The sequence below is a fragment of the Mesoplodon densirostris genome, chromosome 17 (genome assembly GCF_025265405.1).
Source record: "Mesoplodon densirostris isolate mMesDen1 chromosome 17, mMesDen1 primary haplotype, whole genome shotgun sequence".
In the NCBI taxonomy this organism is placed as follows: domain Eukaryota; kingdom Metazoa; phylum Chordata; class Mammalia; order Artiodactyla; family Ziphiidae; genus Mesoplodon; species Mesoplodon densirostris.
Window position 1 is genome coordinate 3,211,947 of NC_082677.1, and position 19,132 is coordinate 3,231,078.

The 19,132-nt window shown below is 44.3% G+C and overlaps 1 protein-coding gene across 2 annotated transcripts in view; it reads right to left on the reverse strand.

The window, feature by feature from the left end:
* The window catches only part of MTMR6 (myotubularin related protein 6), a 29,170-nt gene extending 13,559 nt beyond the window's left edge, over positions 1–15,611 (reverse strand). For both annotated transcript variants that reach the window (XM_060079906.1, XM_060079907.1), the window contains exons 1-5: positions 15,444–15,611; positions 3,864–3,980; positions 1,950–2,112; positions 387–544; positions 43–171 (exon numbers count right to left, since the gene is read on the reverse strand). In XM_060079906.1, coding sequence (XP_059935889.1) covers positions 43–171; positions 387–544; positions 1,950–2,112; positions 3,864–3,980; positions 15,444–15,467 — 591 coding nt within the window. In that variant the 5' untranslated portion in view covers positions 15,468–15,611. The remainder of the gene's footprint in view (positions 1–42; positions 172–386; positions 545–1,949; positions 2,113–3,863; positions 3,981–15,443) is intronic.
* Positions 15,612–19,132: the final 3,521 nt, after the last annotated feature.

Here is a 19,132-nt window from a genome sequence, read left to right on the forward strand (position 1 = left end):
GGGGTTACACTCCATTTGTAAAATCAAAAGACAGCTTCCTACCTCCTTACTCTGATGATAGTAGGAGAGAACTGGGAACCTTCCCTTGCTCCGGAACTTGGAACTACCAACAATGATCGGTTTGCTTGCTATTCGGGGAACATAAAGTTCTCTGGGATAAGTTTCACAAATCTGTAAAAAATCAAATAGAACATAACCATTCTACTCATAGTTCAAAAACCAAGAGGTTAAAAATCACCTTTAAAAACCACTAAAACTTATTAAATGCAAGAACAGTGCTTGGCAGTACATAGACAAGTCACTGCCATGACGGTCTCTGACCCTCCCCGCTCTAGTATGTTTTCTGAGCCCCTCCAACAGGTGACAACGTTTTCTGAGCCCCTTACCTTGTAGTCGCGGTTGGCATCGGACAGCTGCCAGTTGGAATTCGGCAAGCCCATCCTCTTATACTCTTCAGCGAGGTCGACGAGCTGCCAACCTCGCAGCCTTTCTGAATCATTTTGTTTGGGATTATAAGAGAATGCATAGAGATCTTCATATTTTGCTATGGTATACAAAACACACGAATGTCAAAATGCAATTTATAGGACTTAATACACTACAAATGAAAGAAATTTTTCAGTTTTATCCCTCCATTTAAAAAAAATCTTCAAATAGATAGCTAATACCTGAACATACTTGAACTTAATATTTTCTCAGTTCTTTGATGCAGATGATTATACCTAAAGGCACACATACTGATCTGAGATTCAATTTACACCATCAGCAAAAGCTAGTAAACAGTACAGACTCATACATTAAATACTCTACTGCAATATTTCCTTTTCTTAAAAGTAAAATTTTAAAGATACAAGTAGACCCTTCCCACCCACCACTTTTCCCAAATGAGATGCAAAATGGAAGCCCACTGCTTTAATGGAAAGCTAGAGGTGCCATACAGAACCTGAGATTGCATATACACCCCAACAGGACAGTGTGGGCCAAAATCGTCAAAGGCTGCTCAGAGCTCCAGAGAGCACCCGCTTCTGAACGAGGCCAAGCTCCAAAGTCACAGAACCATCCCCGCTGTAAGGGCTGCCCTGGGGACAGTGGGACCAACAGCACAGGCTTCCAGGGTTACGGGAGCAGAGTGAGCGTGCACCTGCTCCCAGACCACTGCGACCCAGGTGTTCAGCGCAAAGGAACATTCAGGAACTGGTGCGCTTTGCCTCCAGAGACAGCTGTGGAGTCCAGCACGTCGGCGTCGGGGCGTAAGACCTCAGGGGCGTAAGATCTCAGGGCGTAAGATCTCAGGGGCGTAAGATCTCAGGGCGTAAGACCTCAGGGGCGTAAGACCTCAGGGGCGTAAGACCTCAGGGGCGTAAGATCTCAGGGGCGTAAGATCTCAGGGGCGTAAGACCTCAGGGGCGCAAGCAGGGATGCGATTCCTCTCTAGGGCCGTGTCGCCCTCACTGCCGCCTCTGCTAAAGCAGGGGTCACCCTCTCTTCCCTTTGCTCAGCCCCTCAGGCTCCACTCCCTCAGACTAAATGTACTAGTCCCACTGCTACCAGAGGAGCCTGACCATCCTTAACTTCTCCTTCAGGAATCAATTTCCAAGTCATTGCTCTCAGGTGTGGGATACCACTTAAAAAAAAAAAAAAAAAGCTGTGTTACTGGTTATCAACTTTAAAGACGTCCACATAAATCTACGGTTTTTCAAGTCTGTACTACTACAACGTTTAGCACTTTCCTTCTTATTATCCTTTCTTTCTTTATTATTAAACCTTCTTCTTACAATTCAGATCAGAAGTTTCTCATTATCTCTAGGCCAAACTTTTTGGAACACAGTGCACAAGACCTTGACTTAAGAGTACTTAAAGTACAAAACAACAGTAATGAGATATTTTTAAAGTATCTTAGATAATCCATCTCATTTGAGCAAGTAAGCTTTGGTCCTTAAGAACAGTACCTTGTTTTGACAGCTGTAGCAAAGAGTTGTAAATATCGTGGCAGTCTCTTTCTCTGGGAACAATGAAATGCACAATCCGGAAGTTCTTGCACTGGATCACAAGAGGGCATCCAGAAGTCGTGAGGGCTAGTTTCTCCACCAAGGCAATATGGTGGTGCAGTATCTACAGCATGAGAAAACGTTTGACCATCATGATAAACAAGCACTAAGTATCTTACTCGCTTCCCAGAGTGCATAAATGTTAGAAACGCCCTCTTCAAATAAAGCCTCAAAGGTCATACACTGCACACTCAAACTTAAACTTTTAAATGACCACATGCCCAAGCCAGAAACACACCCTGATACCTCCCCATCGCTGCACGTGTTCCACACACCATCAGACCCCGAGAACGGCATCTCCTAAATACCTCGGCACCATCTCCTTCTCTCCATCTCCACTGTCACGGCCCTAGTTGCAATGTCCCCACTGTTTCCCACCTGAATTACTGTAAAGAGCCTCCTGAATGCTCTCTCCACACCTACTCTTGACCCTCTCTAAGCCATTTTCTACAAGGCAGAGGAGTGACCATTAAAAAACAATTAAATAGTTATCATACGATCCAGCAATCCCACTCCTAGGCATATACCCAGAAAAGATGAAACCTCTAATTCAAAAAGGTAACACGCACCCCAATGTTCACCGCAGCACTATTTACAACAGCCAGGTCATGGAAGCAACCTAAATGCCCATTGACAGATAAATGGACAAAGAAGATGTGGTACATATATACAATGGAATATTACCCAGCCATAAAAAGAATGAAGTAATGTCATCTGCAGCAACATGGACGGATCTAGAGATTATCATACTAAGCAAAGTAAGTCACAAAGAGAAAGACAAATATATCACATATCACTTATATGTAGAATCTAAAATGTGATACAAATCAACATATCTACAAATCAGAAACAGACTCACAGACATAGAGAACAGACCTGTGGTTGCCAAGGGGGAGGGGGAAGGGGAGGGAAGGAGTGGGAGTTTGGGGTCAGCAGATGCAAACTGTTATACACAGGACGGATAAACAACAAGGTCCGACTGTACAGCACAGGGAACTATATTCAATATCCTGGGCTAAACCATAATGGAAAAGAATACGAAAAAGAATATATATGTGTGTAACTGAGTCACTTTGCTGTACAGCAGAAATTAATACAACATTGTAAGTCAATAATACTTGAGGCTAGGGAAGTGGGAAATAACATGACTAGATGGCTCTCTTTTAATTGCTTTTTAAAAATTTTATTTATAAAAATAAAATAAAATAAAAAGCAATTTAAAAAAATCCACCTAGGGGTGGGATAGGGAGGGTGGGAGGGAGACGCAAGAGGGGGAAGATATGGGGATATATGTATACATATAGCTGATTCACTTTGTTATACAGCAGAAACTAACACACCATTGTAAAGCGATTATACTCCAATAAAGATGTTAAAGAAAATAAAATAAAAATAAAAGTAAATAAATAAACAATAAAAAAGCCATCTAGTCATGTTATTTCCCGCCTCCCTAGCCTCATTTCAGGTCCCTTGCCACATCCCTACGTTCTGGTGACAACAGCCTTCCTTTGGCTCTTCCAATGCACCAAGCTCCTTTACACAGCACTGCGGTGCTCCTACCTCTTCACCCAGGAACTTCTAGTGTTATTTCTGGCCTTTGCTTAAAATTCATCACCGAGAAAGAATGCCACTCCACATGACATCATTGTCATATTAAAATAGGAGGGTAGGTGTGAACACGTGACTTTGAAAATTTTTTGGTTGAGACAGATAACCAACAATTACAATTTTTTGTGCATATTCAAAATAAAACATGAGCTAGACCATGTCCAATAATATAATTACAGTAAACAGCACAGCAGAGGTCTTCCTTACCCAGGTTTCTTTCTGATGAGAGTCTATAAACAGCAGATGTGTAGCCGTGAGATACAGGGTTCCTGTTAACGACTTGTTGCTCGTACTGAATCGGTCAAGCAATTTCACTTGCTCAACCTGAAAAAGAGAAAGGTGTTATTTCTCATTTCAAAAGTCGTATAAATTCTTTTTCTGTTATCCCAGCATTTAAATGTACATTTTCAAAATGCTTTCTCCTTCTGTTCAAAAACATAAGTTTATTTAAGATTGAAAGTTAAATTGCACGTATCTTGGGGAACATATATATAAACCACCAACAATATAAATATTATTAATATTTACAGTGACAAATATAACCAATAGAGAAGAACTCTGTAAAAAAGGTAACATAAATATGGAGGGGAATAGGCTTCCCTGGTGGCTCAGTGGTTAAGAATCTGCCTGCCAATGCAGGGGACATGGGTTCGAGCCCTGGTCTGGGAAAATCCCACATGCCGCAGAGCAACTAAGCTCGTGCGCTACAACTACTGAGCCTGCACTCTAGACCCCGCGAGCCACAACTACTGAGCCCACGCGCCTAGAGCCCGTGCTCCGCAACAAGAGAAGCCACCACAATGAGAAGCCCGAGCACCACAACGAAGAGTAGCTCCCGCTCGCCGCAACCAGAGAAAGCCTGCGCACAGCAACAAAGGCCCAACGCAGCCAAAAATAAAATAAATAAGTAAATGAATTTATTAAAAAAAGAAATATGGAAGGGAACAGCAAGGATATGGTATAAATAAGCATAAACGTTTTTTTGTATCCAAGAATCAGTATCTTTTATTTAAAGCTGGCAAGTCAAGAAATAAATAAGGTTATTATCTAGAGTTAGGAAACTGAAATACCAGAAAAAAATCAATCAGGAAACAGTTAATAGGTTGCAACCTACAACTTACTCTGCTCACCTCTGCACCCAGGATACTGTTCTGTGTCCAGCTCTGTGCTTTACACACCCCTTTCTCCCTGCCAACAGTCTCTCCTGCTCAGCTAAGTGAGAGGCATTCTTCAGGGCCCACTGATGTCCTGTCTCTTAACAGGAAGGCTTCTCAGTTAATTAATTAATTACTAATGTCAGCTTTGTATTTCTTCCTGGCTCTGGACTCCCTTGCATAGATTATGTTGCATGTTGCTCCCTCGCCCTCTACAGCTGAGGCAGTGAAGTACATAGTACATCTTTATTGATAGTACATACACAGACACACACGAACACACACACACACACACACACGGGTGCCACTGAAGAGAGGGGTTAGAGTTGGCCAAGAATGTGCAGGAGACCACTGTTTTGAAAAGACAGTATTTATTACTATTCATTCTTATGGGGGGGAGTAAAATAACCATTACCAACTTAAAAACATTAATCCACAGAGATAGCAGCAGGTTGTAGACAGTTCTTTATATTTTGTGTTTTCAAAACCACATAGCTAACCATTATCTCATTAATTCTATGCCTTTACCTCATATATATTTTCTTTTCTCTTACTAAAACTGAAGAAAAAAATGCACCCATTATAAAATTATGATTTCCAAAATAATCAATAACTACCATTTAAAAGGCTAATCAGGGACTTCCCTGGTGGCACAGTGGTTAAGAATCCACTTGCCAAGACAGGGACACGGGTTCGATGCCTGGTCCGGGAAGATCCCACATGCCGCGGAGCAACTGAGCCCGTGCACCACAACTACTGAGCTTGCGCTCTAGAGCCCGTGAGCCACAACTACTGAGTCCGCGTGCCACAACTACTGAAGCTTGCGCGCCTGGAGCCCGTGCTCCGCAACAAGAGAAGCCACGGTGATGAGAAGCCTGTGCACCGCGATGCAGAGTAGCCCCTGCTCACCGCAACTAGAGAAAGCCTGCACGCAGCAATGAAGGCCAGCTAAAATAATAAATAAATTTAAAAGAAAGAAAAATAAAAAAACTAAAAGGCTAATCAGCTCCTCCTCCAAGATATTCAATGCCATAGTTTTTTTTTTTACTTATAACAGTACCCATTCAAATAAGTTAAAATTTAAATATAAAATTAAAATATCTGGTTTTGATACAAAACTTTACCTGCATGGGTACGGCAATGAATTGAGTTTTAACACCTTCCTCTGGAATCTTAGAGACATGATCTAACTTAATGTATTCTAGCTCCAGTCCGATAGCTTATTTGAGAGACAAAAACTGTCAGATAGGGGCTTCCCTGGTGGCGCAGGGGTTGAGAGTCCGCCTGCCGATGCAGGGGACACGGGTTCGTGCCCCAGTCCGGGAAGATCCCACATGCCTCGGAGCGGCTGGGCCCGTGAGCCATGGCCGCTGAGCCGGCGCGTCCGAAGCCTGTGCTCCGCAACGGGAGAGGCCGCAACAGTGAGAGGCCCGCGTACCGCAAAAAAAAAAAAAAAAAAAAAAACAAAACTGTCAGATCATCACACACTGTCCTTTAAGCCAACAGGAAAACGTCCTTCTTACAAACCTGAATGAAGACTGGAAATCAACATTTATTTCATTGCTCAGGACCATCTCTCCCATAAATAAAAATCTACCTTTATTATACCACATACTTCTCATCAAAACTTAAACACTGTTAACACAATGGGATCAACTAGTGTTGACGCGTTAACTGTATGAGGTTTGGCTGCAAGGAAAGTCCGGCCAACCAACAGCGACCCCAGAAATATATATCTCACCTGTCTTATTTCCTGCAGCAATTAAAACAAAGTGTTAACGGCTCTAGAGAAAAGAGAAATGAGGAATATATATGGAAATAAAGGTTATCATAAGGTATCAACTCTACTCAAGCAAACAATCTGTGCCAACATCACTTGCAGCACTTCAGATACCCCCAGAGAAGAGAAAAAAGTGTACTGACAGGCAGTTTACAAAGGCGGGCTGGCGGGGGGTGGGGTGGGGTGGGCTGATTTTATTACCATGGAATTAAACAGTAAGTTTGTTTCTTACAAGAAAGTCCACATGAAGGGTTTAAATCTGTGGATTTTAAAAAGATCATAAATATTTCTTGCCGTCCTCCAATCACAAGCCTTAAATAATAATTTCTCTACAAGGCACAAAACAGTGTACACACGATTCTCTACATGCAAAACAACCACACCCTCTTCATTTGGATCTTGACCCTCTCTTGCCCACCTCCTACTTGCTACTACTACTCTTCAGGGCTCCGTTCTCTACAGGCAACCTCAACCACTGTCACTGTTGGAGTCTGTATGTTAACGACTCCCAAAACGAATGTGCAGCTCTGATCTCTCCTGAGCTCACACTGTCTGCTGCACACACAACAACAAGAATTCCTGACGTAGTACTGAGGTCTTATCATATGCTCAGTACTACAATAAGTGTTTAAATGAACATACGTGACTTTTTTTAATGTTCACAACTCCCGTGTGGTAAGTACTATTACTATCCCCACGGAAACTGAGAGGTAGGTTAGGGAAATGTACTAGCATCAGCCGGTAAGTGCAACAGCCCAGTCCTAACCCTACGTCATCGGTCTGATTCCCACCACTCTATTCTGCTCTACTTGGACATTATAAGGGGCACGTTAAGCATACTGAGAACGGAACGGATTTCCCCTGCCCTCTCACAGATGTGTCCCTAATGCTGCATTTCTGAACTGAGTTAATGTTACTCCATCCTCATCCAGCCACCCACGCTAGAAACCTCAGATCCACCCTATGACTTCCTGACCCCTAACATTCAGTGAATCACAACGTCTACCAATTTTATGGCCTGAATATATATATATATATATATATATATATATTTTTTTTTTTTTTTGGCTGTGCCGTGCGGCATGAGGAATCTTAGTTCTTAGTTCCCCAACCAGGGATCGAGCCTGCACCCCGAGTGGAAGCGAGGAGTCCTAACCACTGGACCACCAGGCACGTCCCATGGCCTAAATATGTTTCAATTCTGCCCCATCCACCATTATTCACGTGTTCCCACATTATAATGAAAGTATCTGTTCAAGGGTCCATCTCTCCCACCAAGGCTGCAACATGTTCCAGGGCAGGGACTGTCTCTTACTTGTGTCTGAATACCTAACGGCTAGCATAGCACCGGACACAGTACATGTTTGTTGAACTAGGGTGAACTGCCACAGAGAAATTCCCCATGGGGAGAAACAGAAGGTGCCCAAAATTTACCAGTCATCTCTCTTGTTGAAGTCATCAAGGCACTTATTAAATAGAGTTCTTTATAACATTATACGGTTCCTCACTTCTCTCTGCCACCTTTTCCCTACAAAGTAGGTGAACGGTAGACACCCATTCAGTAACTTATGAACGAACAAATCTAAAGCAAGTATACAAATGACTAACAGAGTGTAGAGTTACAGTTCAGTTCCTTTTTTTTTAAATAAAAGTGTGGACTCTCAGCCCTCTACCACACTCCTCATTTCCTCCTCTAGGGCTGTACAATATTACATGCTTCTTTCTGGCTGGGTGTCTATCGAGATTGGAAATTCAGGTTGATAATACTCTTCCTAATGCTTTAAGCCTATTTCTTGATTCCTCCTGATTTCTACATCCAAAATTTTCTGAAATTCCCTTGGTTAGAGCTTTAATTTGGGTTAACCATACAAGTTTCAAAGCCTAGCTGTGCATCTGAATCATCTCCGAAACTTTACAAAAGGACAAATCCCACCTCCCACCTCACTCCACAGAATCGTCTCAGGACACGGAGACCAAGAATCTGTCTTTTTAAGGAACTCACCAGATTGTTCTCGTGCACCTGATCTTCCTTCTAACGTTAACTCCACATGAATCCCTCTTGCTCTTAACTCACGTCAGGTTCTGTTCCTTCTCTATCTTTGCACTCTCTCCCCAAACATTTAAGGCTCTGGCTTGCCTCATCCTCCCATTTGTTAAAAGAGCTTCTTACAACTTTGGCCATTTAAAATATACCACTGCGTTCCGTGTGCATGCACACACCCCACACACATCTTTGAAGAACCTGGGAAGAGGATGCACATAAATATACAGAAAGAGAGTTTGCTAATTCGCCCAAAAATATACTGGCTATCAACTGGAGGTCAGTCTGTCTGGGTCTCATTTTCTTTATCTGTAGAATAAGGACAATAATCTCAACCTCAAGGGCTGCAGAAAGGCTGGATAATAAATGTCAGGTACTTTACCCCAAGTCTGCTTGACAGATAGTAAGCAATAAAGTGCTCAAATAGTTGTTTAAAAAATTACTATTGTTGGGCCTCCCTGGTGGCGCAGTGGTTGAGAGTCCGCCTGCCGATGCAGGGGATACGGGTTCGTGCCCCGGTCTGGGAGGATCCCATATGCCGCGGAGCGGCTGGGCCCGTGAGCCATGGCCGCTGGGCCTGCGCATCCGGAGCCTGTGCTCCGCAACGGGAGAGGCCACGACAGTGAGAGGCCCGCATACCGCAAAAAGAAAAAAAAAAAAAAAATTACTATTGTTAGTAAGCTGATAAGCTAAGTCGAGCCCTGACAGTCCTCTGTATTAAACTACTGCCCAGTTAAGTTCAAACAGAGAAAGGAAGGAACAGGTACATGGACTTCAAAAGCAAACGCACTATTCTAATGTGCTCTATTGGCAGAAAAATCTATGCTTTCCTAACGTAAGCGTCAAAAGCAAAGATCAACAAAATTTTCTTGACTAATCCAGAGAAAACACAGAATTCTCAATACAGGACGAAAAATGTAAAAGGGGAGACATAATATTTCACCTGATGAAAAAGAAACACCTGTAAAGGTAGAGAAACTGCGGTAGGTAAAAGGACACGAGTGGAGGATTGTAAGCACGGCAGTCTGTGCTCAGATGGGGGTTTTAAGAAGATCTTTCCAAGGGCAACATGGAGAGAACGCTGCGTTGGGAAGAGTCTGCTAGTGCTGTAGCCAGGTGAGAGGCTGATGAAATAACCTAGGGGTGCCTGGGAGAGACGTGACACGGGCCTGGAGGATAAAGAGGAAGCCCACCTGGGGACAATAACTAACTGATGTGAGAAGTAAAGAAGGAGAAACAGGGGCTTCTTAAGATGTTAGCTTGTCACTGGTGGCCATTCGCTAGGATAGAGGATCAAAGGAAATGTAAGTGTGAGGGGAAAGAGAGTCTATCTCAACTATAATAATTTGAGGATTATTCATGACCTTAGTCAATGGAGGATTATACTCAAATCAAGGCCATATAACAGAAAATCATTGCATTTCTCCTTCCATATGGCAACCTCTATATGGATGTGACAGATAATAAATCTGAAATTATCCAAAAACATTTATTTACTATTTAAAGTTCTGGATAATATAAAAGATGTTCTGAGAAAACACAGATTATTCTGTTCTTGGCTGAAAATCCTAAGATAAATATTAAAAACACAGAAATCGGATCTTTTTCTTTGCTAAAATCATCAGCATACAAATTTCCAACCACAGACTTAGCCAGTTTCTCAACACCAACTGCTGCTTCTTATTTCCCCCCTTCACCGAGGAACTGAAAGTACTTTACAGATGTCGCTACAGATTTTTCCCAGTGTTTTTCTGGAAGTGTTTTCAGTCAGATATTTAGGCAGCACGTGTCTCTCTCCCCCCTCCTCTCCCCACCCTCTCTCTGTCATCAGTAGCCCTGAGGAAATGCCAGCACATCACTTTATGGGCCATTTAGGGGGACTGTGGCCAACTCTGGGCCTGCAATAAAAGGTGGCCTAATGGTCTCTACAGCAAGTTCACATTTCAGCTGACTACAAAGCTGGAAATGAAAAGCGCAGGGAATCACACATACACAGAATCACATTCTGAAAATTCAAGACACCTATCTGCCCCTAAGAGGGATAAGCGGGCCTCTGGGACAGAAGGGACCAATGGCCTCCCCCAAAGTTCTGTGACCACCAGCTGTATGTACCCACTCTACAGCTACAGGCCGAGGCCAATGAAGCAGGAAACGCCCTGTCAAGGCCTCTCTGGCTCCGCGTGGTCCCTCTTGATAGCCAGGCATCCACCTAGGACTCCTGGAATCATTATCCCACACTCAGAGCACTGATATCGTGCCAGGAATTAGCTGTCAGAAAGAAAGAGCATCAGGAGGGATAGATTAGGAGTTTGGGATTAACATGTACACACTACTATATATAAAACAGATAAGCAACAAGGACCTGCTGTACAGCACAGGACACTGTACTCAATATTTTATAATGATCTATAAGGGGAAAGGATCTGAAAAAGAATACATATATATATATATATATATTATATACACATATGTATAACTGAATCACTGTGCTGTACACCTGAAACTAAACAACGCTGTAAATCAACCATACTCCAATTTAAATAAACAAATGAAAATAATAAAATTTAAAAAAAAGAAAGGGCGTCACGTTGCCTTTGTGAAGTGGAAGGTAAGCATCAAAAGGGCAGAAGATTTTTACCTTTTTTTTGGCCACGTATTCCCCAGCACCAACGACAGAGTCTGGCTGCATAAATCACCAAACGGAACAGACCAGAAACCCAGGGGCACTTTCCAGCACCCGACCTACTCTGCTCTCCTGCAGCGCTGGACGGGCTGCACTCGGGGTCACCAGCTCTGGAAGGGCGTCCCTAACCACCTCTTTCCAGCTGTCCTCTCCCAGGCCCGGCCCGGCACCCTCCACAGGATTTACCACCATCCACCATGGTATATACCTGACTCATTACTTTTGTGGATTGTTTTGCCTTCCCCAGCTAGAACATGAGTTTTCAAAGGGCAGGGCTTTTTGTGGTTGATTCAGCGCCATTTCCTCAGTACCCAGAACAGTGCCTGGCCCTGGGAAAAGGAAGGAGCAGGGGGCGGGAGCAGGGGGGCAGGGGGAGCAAAGAAGGAAATGAGAACCGGCGGGGCTGTGCCCGCCCGCCTGGGGCTCTCCTCTCCCCTCTGTCCCTAACGCTCCCTCCCTGGCCCCTTGAGGAGTACCCCCAGGGCTCGGTCTTCACACTCTCCTCCGGTGTCTGCACGCTCTCCCGGCATAAACGCACCCTCAACGGAAGACCTCAGCGATCCCCTAAACGCCCACCACTCCGGAGCCTACATCTCCGGGGCACACCTTCTCCCCGACTCCAGACCCTCGTGATCAGCCACCTGCCAGACACAGGGCTCGTCCATCCCCCCTTACCTTCCTCCTCTAACCTCCTGACCTGACGCAGGCAAGTGACAGCTAAGAGAACAGCACAGACCTGGACTCAGGTTCCCGGCTCCACCTCTTCCTCGGTGGAGCCAGCTGTCTGATCCGGGACAGGCGATTTCATTTGATCTCTGGGAAGAGTCACTCTTCCCAGCTGTAGAAGGGGATAATATCAGGGGCAGTCAACGTGGCACTCTGCGCGGGGAGCATTCAGGCGCCCCTGAAAACATGCCGGCTCTTACTTCAAAGACAAAAGATCATCGGTTTCCCTGCTCTTGATCCGTTCTTAGTTTTGCACACCTTCGCTCTTCATGACACACAACATATATTTGTACACACACACGTGTGACTGATCTCACACTCTAACGACAAAAAAGGGGAGCAAGCCAGGAACAAACTGAGCATTACTTTTGAAATAACTCAACTTGAGTCCCAATGGGGTCAGCTTTTCAAGGGATAGTCCGTGCTTTAACCAGCTCTAGGAAGCAGTCTTTCATACACGGATAGCTGAGGACAACATCCTTCCATTCCATTCTGTGAAGTTCCATTCACAGCAGAACAATACCATGGGCATCAACATATGATGTCAGCCAAAGCACCGGAGCCTGGCGGGGAAAGGAGGAAGACACACAGCTCCCATTGTTTCTTGGCAAGACTCTCTCCTTAGGGCAAAGTGAGAGCTCAAAGTCAGAGGCAGCAGCTATGCCGCTCATACGAATAGCCTGGCAACGCACGTGCACGACTGCAGATCCAGACGTGACAGCTTTATTGACGCCGCACAGCTGTAAACCGAATGTGAGCAAAACACGATGATGCGTCTGTTCCTGAAGTTTAGAGCTATAAAGCCATTTAATTAGTAGTCAACTAAAATACTTTATCCGATATATCTCTGGTTAGGAAGCAATAATTTTTAAAAGTGACTAAAAAGAGTACAGAAAAACAATAGCATATAAATATGATTTACTTATGTCAAGAAGAGGTTTGGGGAAGGAAAAGTTCTTAGAATTATTAAGATTTCTGAATTAGTATTAATACATTTGAACAAAACAGACCGAAAGCAGAGAGATAATGGAAAAGTCATTATGTAGACTATGGAGCAGACAAACCTGGATTAAAAGCTTGGCTTTACCCCTCATGAGCTAAGTGGGCACTCAAGCCGATTTCCTCCTCTGTAAATGGAGATAATGTCCCAACTGGCAGCGTTAAGAAATGAGTGATAATTCTGTATAAATTAACATATTTGTGAACTGTAAATACTGGGAAATCATCCTGTAGGGTTGGCTATACTGACATACAGTTGCTCAATAAATGGCAATTGTTACTTTTCAAATACAGTGGTCTGAACAACACAGAACAAGTCACTAGTTACACGGCACTACAGTCAATTCTTGATCGTGACTAAACTACACAGAGTTCAAAACAGCTAAGTAAACTGAAAGAAATTCGTTTTTAGTGTTCAAATACGATTACTTTTGCAGCAAATTAACTGTCCAGGTGAAGGCTATGCATAATAGAAACAAAAAGTTGGCTATGTTCAAATCAATCTTTTAAGAATAAGTTATAATTTAGGAAAATATTATAGTCTACACAACAATTCTCAGAATGCATTGTGAGGGCCATGCCTGTCCTGCTCACCTGTCCTGTGTGCCTGTACAGTGTCTGTAAAGTGCCTGACACATAACAGGTACCTAGTAAATATTTGTTTAATTGCAGTCTACATACAGCCACTTAAGAGAGCAGGAGTGGTCTAATGCTAGAAAAATAACCCCGAGTAATAAAGGAGCACAGTAGAAAATTAATCTTAATATGAAATTAGGCAGAAATCTTTTAGTCCTTAAAAAACATCATAAAAAGACCTTACTAAACCACGAGCATGGGCCCACTGTGAAAAGGTAAGACTAAACCAGAAAACTAAAGAAAAGTCCATCAACTGGTAGTTACAGAGGAACATCAGGCCAAATGAAAGTCACCAGAAAGAATCGTAAGGGAATAAGGGAGGGCTGCTATAACTATAGAAATAAAAACAAAGGTATATACTCATCATAAATTTCAGGTGGAAAGACTTAAAATAAGCCAAGGGAGCCTAAAGATTTTCTAACATTCTGTTCTCTCTTACCGATCCCGAGGAATGGGGTTTGTTCTGATTAAATTCAGTTCACTTTTACTGTTTTTCTATTACATGCGCTGCACTGTAGCGAGCATGATGAAAGGTGCAAAGATGAGGTTTCATTTGGCGCAGAAGGAAGTCACGTGCATACAGCTCCTATCTGTGTGCAGAGATAGTACAAAGACATCTGGAACCTGGGAACCGGGACCAGACCCTGATCTGATGCCTACTCCAGTCCTCTGCATCGTCTACTAGTTTGGTTATTTACTTAGTTACCCTTCTATCTTCAAACTTTAAGCGGCAGCAACTTGAATTCTAGAGTTACTTTACCTTTCTGCTCTTAAAGACACAAAGAGAAACTTTTTAAATGGGGTTATTTTTTAGCATCTTTAATTTTATTAGATATAGTACGTGCTATATTAAAAAAAAAGTTTTAATATAAATCCATGTCCACCTTAAAAAAGCTTGTGAAACATCTGAATGACATAGATCTCACGTCTTCTCTAGAACAAATGAAGAAGACGGATGTCTGCTCTTTCCCTAAATGAGCTATAACTTGAGGATGGGCAGCAACTGACCGATGGTTTCGGCAAAACCCGGAGAGTCAAGGTTCACAGTGGTCCTCGTCCCGATTCTGTTAGGCTCCGCGCGGAGCTTAACAGCATGCTATTCAGTTCTTCTGGTCTCGACTTGTTTCCTGCCCTCCCAAAGTGGAAGCTGAACTTCAATGTCGTCGGTAAAGTAACTTGGCAATATTTTGAGGTCACTTCCTTCCGTGTTCACAGTTGTACCAGAATCATAAGAATATTTGTTTGTTCTCAAAGTAAATGCACACAAAACTGAAAATCACACACAAAACTGAAGCACGGGATTTAGTCAGCTCAGCTGGAGAGCATTTCCATCACCCGTCCTCCGTAACTCGTCTGCCCAGCTGACTTGCCACTAAAGACACCCAAGTGTGAAGCGGAGCCGGAAACCCCAAACCCCCAGGGAAGTGAGGTGGAGCCGAGCGCCGGTCCCAGCTCCCCCGACGCCTGCACCTTGCATCCGTGACCCGGGACCGCAGGACCCGAGCAGGGGAGGTGCACCGGCGCCCAGGTGTGCTCCGGGCTACCAGGCCGCAGCAGCCCCGACTCCGCCCGGGAAGCCGCAGCGCTGAGGGTCGGCCGCCGGCCCCACGGAACGGACCCCAGACCCTCCGCACCCAACTCCGGACCAGAACCCCGCCTCACGCCCGCCCAGGCCGCCCCGCGTCCCCGGCCCATCCGCCGGCCAGCCGCGCCCCGCCGCCCACGCCAGTCAAACCGCCCAGCGGCGAGCGGCCCTCCGCGCGCCCACCTTGGTCGTACGGATGTGCTCCATCCCGAAGACGCGTCCGCCGGCGGCCGCAGCACCTGCGCACCATAGAGCGGATAACCCGGGCCGCGGCGCCTCTGACCCGGCAGGCACCACCTCCAGCCGGCCGCGCCCACCGCGCACGCGCAGCTCGCTCGCCGTCTCCTGGAAACACTTCCGCAAACCGGGGCCGCCGAGAGGGCGCGGCACGGTGGGCAGAGCGGCGGCGGCGCTGAGAGAGCGGCTACGGTATCGCCTGGGGCCGCCGTGAGGACCACAGCGCCTCCTGTCGGTGGAGGCCTTCCAACCCCCGAGAGAGCGCGGTCCTCTCCTGGGAAACTGGCTAACAATTCTCCCCAGTGGACAGGGTCGTGTGGACGTACTGTGCGAAGAGAATTCGGTGGGTGAGGGCGAGACAGGATGACACCAAATTTCAGTACTTCGTCTTTTGTCTGAGCTGCAGTTCTTCTCACAAGAATCTACTCTAAGGAAATAATCAGATGGATTTATTGTAGCCTTACTCGAATCCATCACAATCTCCAATATTACGGGATTGTTATGTAAAGTGTGGTATGTCCATACACTGTTGATATCAGCATACCTTAAAAATTATGTGAGTAGGGACTTCCCTGGTGGCGCACTGGTTAAGAATTCGCCTGCCAATGCAGGGGACACGGGTTTGAGCCCTGGTGCGGGCAGATCCCACATGCCGTGGAGCAACTAAGCCTGTGCGCCACAACTACTGAGCCCGCGAGCCACAACTACTGAGCCTGCGTGCCACAACTACTGCAGCCACGTGCCTAGAGCCTGTGCTCCGCAACAAGAGAAGCCACCACAGGGAGAAGCCCGTGCACCACAACGAACAGCAGCCCCCACTCGCCGCAACTGGAGAAAGCCCATGCACAGCAACAAAGACCCAATGCAGCCAAAAATAAATAAATAAATAAATAAAATTTAAAAAAATTATGTGACTAAAAGTAAAAGCTGAACAAACTGAAAAATCAGCAACTTTATTTAGGTCTATGAAAGAACTGAGGTCACAGAGCAAACCACTGACCCCCAAATTAGAGAGAGAGAGAGAGAGAGAGACAGGCAAGTACAGAGAACAACACCTTATGGGAGCAGAAACCCACCAGCAGCAACCTCCCTGGGAAACAGTGCCGGACAGGTCGTTTCACCCAGTACATCGTGTCCGACTATCCAGGAGACAAGACATACTAAAAGGCAAAAACACAGTTTGAAGAGAAAGAGCAAGCCTCAAAACCAGACTCAGCTGTGGCCCAGATGTTAAAATTATCAGACTGGGAATATAAAACAATTAGGATTAATAGGCTAAGGGCTCTGATGGGTAAAGTAGACAGAATGCAAGAGCACACAGGCAATGTGAGCAGAGAGATGGAGATTCTAAGAAAGAACCAAGAAGAAATGCTACAGGTAAAAAGCACTACAACAGAAATGAAGAATGCCTTCGATAGGCTTATGAGTAGAACACATGTGATGCAGGAAAGAATCTCTAAGCTTGAGGATACCTCTATAGAAGGCTCCAAAACTGAAAAAGAGAAAGAAAGAAGACTGACAAAAACAGAAGAGAATGCCCAAGGACTGTGGGACAACTACAAAAGGTATAACATACCTTTTGTAATGGGAATATCTAAAGGGGAGGAAAGAGAGAAAGGAACAGAAACAAATATTTGAAACAATAATGACTGGAAATTTTCCCCAAATTAATGTCATACACCAAACCCTCAGAGAACACCAAGCAGGATAAATGCCAGAAAAACTACAATCGTTCTTGAATCACGGAAAATCAAAGATTAAGAACAGAAATCCTGAAGAAAGCAGGGGCGGCAGAAACCCTTATCTATAGAGGAGCAAGGAAAAGAATCAGATCTGACTTCTCTTCAGAATGCGTGCAAAGCAAGAAGAGAGGGGAGTGAAATAAAGTGTTAACAGAGAAGTCCACCAACCTAGAATTCTGTGCCCTGTGAAATGCTTACATATAAGTGACATTAAGGACAACAATGAAACAAGGGGCGGGAGGGAGAAGTTAAGATTAGTTTATTAGAAAGTACTCACACTACAAAAACAAGTTATGCTGTAGAGGAACATTACATAACAAAAGTGTTGATGCTGAATTACTGAGTGAAAAATAAACCGGCTATAGAATGGTAGGTTCAATGTGAGTGTGTTGGGTCATTTTTATTTATTTAAAACGAAATACTGGGGCTTCCCTGGTGGCGCAGTGGTTGAGAGTCCGCCTGCCGATGCAGGGGACACGGGTTCGTGCCCCGGTCTGGGAGGATCCCATATGCCGCGGAGCGGCTGGGCCCGTGAGCCATGGCCGCTGAGCCTGCGCGTCTGGAGCCTGTGCTCCGCAACGGGAGAGGCCACAGCAGTGAGAGGCCCGCGTACCGCAAACAAACAAACAAACAAACAAACAAACAAAAACGAAATACTTACATTTCTAGATGGTTAGGATAACAGCTGACTTTTGTAATTCCTCTGTTTCAGCCATGCTGAAGTGATTTCAGCCTGGAGTGATTTTGCCCCCAGGGGACATTTGGGACATCTAGAGACATTTTTGGTTGTCACAACTAGGAGTGTGTGTCAGGCGGTGCTACTGGCATCCAGTGGGTAGAGGCTGGGTCTGCTGCTGAGCACCTTAAAATACACCAGACACACCCCGCCCCCAGCCACCCACCAAAGAATTATCCAGCCCAAGGTCTCAGTAGTGCCGAGGCGGAGGAGCCCTGCTCTATGTTCTCCAAGTGTTGTGTCCTAAGCAGCTTCACTCTTTTGTAACTACAAAATGCTATTTTTAAAACATCATCACCATTTTTACATCATCTTTCTTACTATGTTTGGTGCTACAAAGGCCTCTCTACCCTCTAGGTTTTCTTTTCTAATTAAAAATTATGTTTTATTTTGCCAGTGTTTCATTCATTTATTTTATTCAAGTCTTCTTGGTGTTGCTTTGTTTTGAGTGCAGGCTATTTTTCAAAGAGATTTTCAAAGCAATGGAGATACTCACGGGGAATACATAATGAGGATAAGATTGCACGACCTAGAAACCAGCCTCGTACAGTATCACATCCAAAAGACACAAATCCGGCTAAAAAAAATTTGAAAACTAAAGCAGGTCTTTTCCAGAAGAGAAGGGTGAATTATATTGCATAACATACATCAAGACTTCCTTGATAAAACCTCTTTTTGTATTATTTTCCCTCAGATTTTTGTCATTTTCTCCATTCCACATCCCCAAACACGTTATCCTCACAACCCTATCTCCCTCTTCCCTTAGCATTTCTCACTTTGTCTCTTTTACCAATTCTCATAGAAGGGTAATAATAATCATAACTAATGCTGAAATGATTACCAGGTGGCAGAAAGAGTACTAAGTGCTTTATCTGTACTATGGGGAAAATACTATTACCCTCCTCATTTTAAAGAAGAGGAAAGTGAAACACAATGAAGTTAAGTAACTTGCCCAATATCACACAGCAGATAAAGCCTAGATTCATGACATAAAGCCAGACAGTCTGTCTCTAGATTCTGTATTCTTAATACTATTCTATATCGATTTGTTTTTCAAAATCCATATAAAAGTTTCAGTTATGGTAATATGATAGGCTAGGAAATGACTCTGCTTTTTAAAAAAAGTAAAATAGTATCTAAAATAGAAAATCAGGGCT